Below are 5,174 nucleotides of genomic sequence, written 5' to 3'. Positions count from 1 at the left end.
TGGCCTGAGTCTCTGTCCACAGCCACCACCTTGGTCACCAGGTAGCCGGGCTCTGCAGAGCGGGGTGCCAGCTCTACACCAGTAGAACCATCGGTGGGGAGGGTGGGGTATAGGATTTCAGGTGCATTGTCATTCTGGTCCAGCACGAGTATGCTTAGAGACACGTTGCTGCTGAGTGGAGGGTCCCCGCTGTCACTGGCTGTCACCAATAATTTCAGGTCTCTAACCTGCTCATAGTCGAAGGAGCACAAGGCATACAGGACTCCGGTGTCCGAGTTTATGGAGATGTAGGTGGAGAGAGGTGCCCCCTGGAAGGCATCCTCAGTCAGTGCATAGGTGATGTGGGCGTTCTCGATGCTGTCAGGGTCCTGGGCAGTCACAGAGAAGATGGAGGCTCCCCTGGGGTTGTTTTCAGGAATGTAGGCAGAATAGGAGGCATGAGTGAAAGCAGGTGGGTTGTCATTGATGTCTGCCACATGCAGGGTGATGTGTGTGTCTGTGGACAGCGGCGGACTTCCCCAATCTGTAGCTCTCAGAGTGATGTTATATTCGGACACCTGCTCACGGTCCAGGCATCTGGCTGTCACTAAGCGGTAATATCGGTTTATTGATTTTTCTAAATTAAATGGCATATTTCCCAGAACAAAAACTGTGACTTGCCCATTTTGCCCGGAATCCCGATCATGCACGTTGATAAGGGCAATTTCCCTTCCAGCAGTAGCCTCTTCTGGGACTGATTCTGTGAGAGAAGTAATCGTAATTTCCGGGGCATTGTCATTCACATCCAGAACTGTGACCAGAATCTTAGCTTTTGAAAGGAGACCTAGTCCATCTTGTGCTTCAATTTTAATTTCATAGAAAGTAGCATCCTCATAATCTAGGCTTTGTGATATTGATAAATCCCCAGTCACTGAGTTGAGATAAAAAATCTGAGCGATTCTCCCAGGCATTTTATCTAGTACATAGGATACTTGAGCATTAAATCCCTCGTCAGGGTCAGTGGCATTCACCGTGAGCAGCCAGGTGCCTACCGGCAAGTTCTCCTGAACACTTACTCGATATTCAGACTGAGTAAATACTGGCGGATTGTCATTTGCATCCAGCACTATCACTTGGATGCACAAGGTGCTAGAATGAACAGGGTCGCCACCATCAGAAGCAATTAGGACAAGCTGGTGAACTTTCTTTTCCTCACGGTCAAGAGCCTGCTGCAGCACCAGCTCTGGGTACTTGGCCCCATCAGAGACACTCTTCACAGCCAGGGAGAAGTAGTCATTGGGGCTGAGGTGATAGTTCAGCAGAGAGTTCATGCCCACATCTGGGTCAAATGCAGTCTTAAGTGGAAATCGAGTTCCCGGAACCGTTAGTTCACCAATTTTTATTTCCAATTCCTCTGTTAGAAAATCAGGAGCATTGTCATTAAGGTCTTTAATTTCTATTTCTACTTCAAAAATTTTCAATTTGTCTTCAACCAGGATGTTAAAACTCACCAGACACCGCGCGCTCTGAGCGCAGAGCTCCTCCCGGTCTATCCTGCCCGCAGTGACCAAGCTGCCGCTTCGCGGGTTCAGAGCAAAGAGCTGCGTCCTACCTCTGGAGACGATGCGGACTCCCCGCTCCGCCAGCTCCCGGGGCTCCAGCTCCAGGTCCTTGGCGATGTTGCCCACGAAGGAGCCTTTCTCCAGCTCCTCTGGCACCGAATAGCGGATCTGCCCGCATCCGGTCTTGCACAGCGTCCCCAGAAGCGCGTACAGCAGGGCCAGTCCTCCGCCATTTCTGAATTTCAGGTAATTGGTCATTTCCTTTTTGGTGAATTATTTTCTCTGAATTGGGTACCAATTTCTCACGACGGACTTCAGTCTTATTTTCTCAAGGAAGTAACCCTTTCGTGGGCCTAATTTATAGGTTACGGAGCTGGCTGACTGAAAGGGTGAGCTTTGGAGCAGCCTCGGATCTTGTAAATGCGATTTGCTGGTTCTTTGCTCTTTGGAAACAAGGAAATGGATTAGCTCTTCAGTGGCGTTTTCCTCCTTGAGTGGTGAACAGCGACGCTCAGAGGCATAACCGTTTACTGCACCCTCTTAGACAAACCCAAGCCAGACTTTCTGTTTCTCAGCACCTGAAATTCTTTTTATCAGAGGTAATGGGATCAGTCTTTATTTCACATAACTGAACCGCTATATGTTAAAGGATGTGACTTCAAGTTATCTTCCTTGGGAAGCCATGAGCTAATCTTAAGATCACTAATATTGCTTCAAACATGCTGAAGTTACTGTTTTGAAATGTTCAGACAAAGTTTAAGAACCTCACAGAAATATCAGCCATATTTATAGGGCATGCCTCTTGAAATTTGTCCTTGATAGCCTGACATCTTGGTTTCAGTATTTTCCATTTAACCCATTCATTAAACATACATATAATTAAGTGTACGACAAAACCTGGGGATTTAAGGTGAACAATATGAACACAGCCACTTCCCTCACAGAGTTATAAGGATATTAAAGCAAACAAGGAATTACAGTGCATTGAGATAACTACCATAATGGGAGAAGCCAAGGGCAATGGGAGGGCCTCCAACCTGGCCTTGGAGGTTAGCAAAGGCTTCCCCAAGAAGCATGAGACAAGTGGATCAGGGATAAGGCCTGGATGTGAGAGAGGAGAGCATGGGAATGCTTAGATGTGAGAGAGAAACCACAGAACTTCAGGGTACTGAAAGTCGTCCACTTTGCCTAAATCTATCTAGAGTATGAAGATGTTTTTAAGGACTGAAAAACTGAAACTAGTGGAGATAAAGTTTTGTTTTATATGCCAGAAACCCTTTTCCTGTATTTGTTTTCCTCTCCAAGCACAGAAATAGGAATTCATTTGTCACTTCAATCATGATGCATTATATACCTATGTATAAGGCATTTATTTTCAGGAAGTGTTACTATAAGCACTAGAAGGAACTTTGTATTCAATTTTCCTCAGTTCATACTTCTATTTACCTGCAAAATGTTATGACATATTATTCCACAGTGAGTTCCAAATTTATCTCAAAGAATATTATGTAACAGTAGTAAGACAATGGAATGCATTGTTTCAGATCAATTCTCCCTCCAATGCCCTTAAACAATAAAGAATCACAGCACCTTAAAGAATGACAATACCATTATATACATGACTTAGTACATGATTATTTCCAAATAAAAGATGATCCCATTTATATATTAGTATAATTTTTGTTCTCTGTTATTAAATATATAACTAACATACTAAAAGCCAACATGGGACGAGGAATGGGGAAGGTAAACTTGGTTGTAAGGGGGACTTACGTTGGTTGAGGAATTGGAAACATTTTTAACAGCTGCTGTGAGTAGGAAACTTTGAGAAGAGAAATGTAAAAGGAGAACCTTTAGGGGCAATAATTTGATATGGTCTCTGAATCCCTTGAGGATATATATTATTTTTAAAGATAAAAAGGCAATGTGGTTTGCACATATGAGAGAAAATAAAAGTAACGGGGAGGGGGGGACATCCCTGCCGGCGCAGTGGTTAAGAATACGCCTGCTAATGCAGGGGACACGGTTCGAGTCCTGGTCTGGAAAGATTCCACATGCCATGGAGCAACTAAGCCCGTGTGTCACAACTACTGAGCCTGCGCTCTAGAGCCCGCAAGCCACAACTACTGAAGCCCGTGCACCTAGAGCCCATGCTCTGCAACAAGTGAAGCCATCGCAATGAGAAGCCCACGCACCACAATGAAGAGTAGCCCCTGCTTGCTGCAACTAGAGAAAGCCCACGTGCAGCAACGAAGACCCAACGTAGCCAAAAATAAATAAATAAATAAATTTATTTTTTAAAAAAAGTAACACGGAATAGAAACATCTTCACTGTTATACAAACCACGTATTATAGAGCAAATGATAACTCAATCACTTCTTAAAGGAACACAGAGCTACTTTAGAGGCTAATGAGATTTTTAACTAAACAGAGATTCCATGACATACCCTCCTGAAACACGGTGAAGTATATATATTTCTAAATTTGCATCTTTTAATAGGGAAGATCATGCAAATCAAGAAAAATGAAGAATCTCACTGCCAAACTGAAGAAAAAATATTAAGACTGAGTGAGAAGAAAACAACCAACTAAAGTATTTCATTATTCATAAACAAATATAAATAAACATAAAAGCCTTAAATTTTAAAGGAGGGAGGCATCTGGGGAAACATAAAAGTCAACATTTATATTTCTAAGAAGGAAAGAATTGTTGATCCACGTGCATGAGATGGTTTCCTCAGGGACAAGAAAGAAGTATGAGAAGCCAGTTCCTCAGGCAGTGCTCTTTTGATAACCTAAATATCACCTTCACTTACTAACTCCTGATTTATAATCATGACGCAATGATTCTAGCTCCTCTTCCTGTTTACATTGTGTGAACACTTAGAACTAGAAAGAAATAATTCACCAGGACTAATTTCCTAAAAATTGAATATATCCACAAAGAAATATGGGAAATAGAAAAGGTATGGTAAACTGTGGAGACGGCTAAGTAATTAGGTAAATTTATTTCTTTTAGCAAAGTAGCTCACAGGTATATTACGAAGAGAATTTACCTGAGAAAAAGTTTCTTCTTTGTCTTCAGGTATAAGTTGAGGTTCTGAAAGAAAATCCTTTTTCTCACAGCTCTCCTGGCTGATGAGCGTGTCCGCGTAGTTGGGCTGCGGGAAGATCACGTGACTCCCCCGCGAGTCCGCGGTGAGCCAGGCCTCGTGGGAATAGGCCTGCAGGAAAGCCCGCACCCCGTCCACGCCCACAAACTGAGAGGCGGGCACACCCGCTAACCCGCCTCCTGAAGCCTGGAGCAGGCGCGACGTGTGCCAGCGCCTCAGCCTGAACGCCAGCAGCACAATGACAAAGGTGAGGAAGACACAGGAGACGGCAGCCACCGCCACCACCAGGTAGAGTGTGAGACCTGAGTCGTCGGGGTTGGCAGAGGTCCTGATGCTGCCCAAGTCGGCCAGGGCCTCGGGGATGCTGTCCGCCACTGCCACGGTGAGCGTGACCGTGGCCGAAAGAGGGGGCTGGCCGTGGTCCTGGACCACCACCACCAGGCTCTGCTTGAGCGCGTCTCTGTCCAGCAGGGCCCGCGCTGTGCGCACCTCGCCCGTGTGCAGCCCCACCGCGAAGAG

General features: G+C 45.1%; 3 protein-coding genes across 4 annotated transcripts in view; all 3 read right to left on the bottom strand.

Moving 5' to 3' along the window:
• The window catches only part of LOC114891681 (protocadherin gamma-A3-like), a 5,220-nt gene extending 3,406 nt beyond the window's left edge, over nucleotides 1-1,814 (bottom strand). The window contains exon 1 of the mRNA XM_029215902.1: nucleotides 5-1,814. Coding sequence (XP_029071735.1) covers nucleotides 5-1,799 — 1,795 coding nt within the window. The 5' untranslated portion in view covers nucleotides 1,800-1,814. The remainder of the gene's footprint in view (nucleotides 1-4) is intronic.
• Nucleotides 1-5,174, bottom strand: part of LOC114891615 (protocadherin gamma-C4) — a 123,567-nt gene that overhangs the window by 80,442 nt on the left and 37,951 nt on the right. The window lies entirely within an intron of this gene.
• Nucleotides 1,982-5,174, bottom strand: part of LOC114891616 (protocadherin gamma-A2-like) — a 33,758-nt gene continuing 30,565 nt past the window's right edge. Inside the window, exons 3-4 of one of the 2 annotated variants that reach the window (XM_029215820.1) lie at nucleotides 4,599-5,174; nucleotides 1,982-2,127 (exon numbers count right to left, since the gene is read on the bottom strand). In XM_029215820.1, coding sequence (XP_029071653.1) covers nucleotides 2,113-2,127; nucleotides 4,599-5,174 — 591 coding nt within the window. In that variant the 3' untranslated portion in view covers nucleotides 1,982-2,112. Of the gene's footprint in view, nucleotides 2,128-4,347 lie in introns of those variants that run through there. The other variant, XM_029215819.1, reaches the window with a different exon arrangement.

Source organism: Monodon monoceros, unplaced genomic scaffold, assembly GCF_005190385.1.
Source record: "Monodon monoceros isolate NGI ecotype Baffin Bay Population unplaced genomic scaffold, NGI_Narwhal_1 Super_Scaffold_12, whole genome shotgun sequence".
Taxonomy (NCBI): Eukaryota; Metazoa; Chordata; class Mammalia; order Artiodactyla; family Monodontidae; genus Monodon; species Monodon monoceros.
Note: the sequence above shows the minus strand (reverse complement) of the source record. Positions and strands in the feature narration are given on the sequence as shown.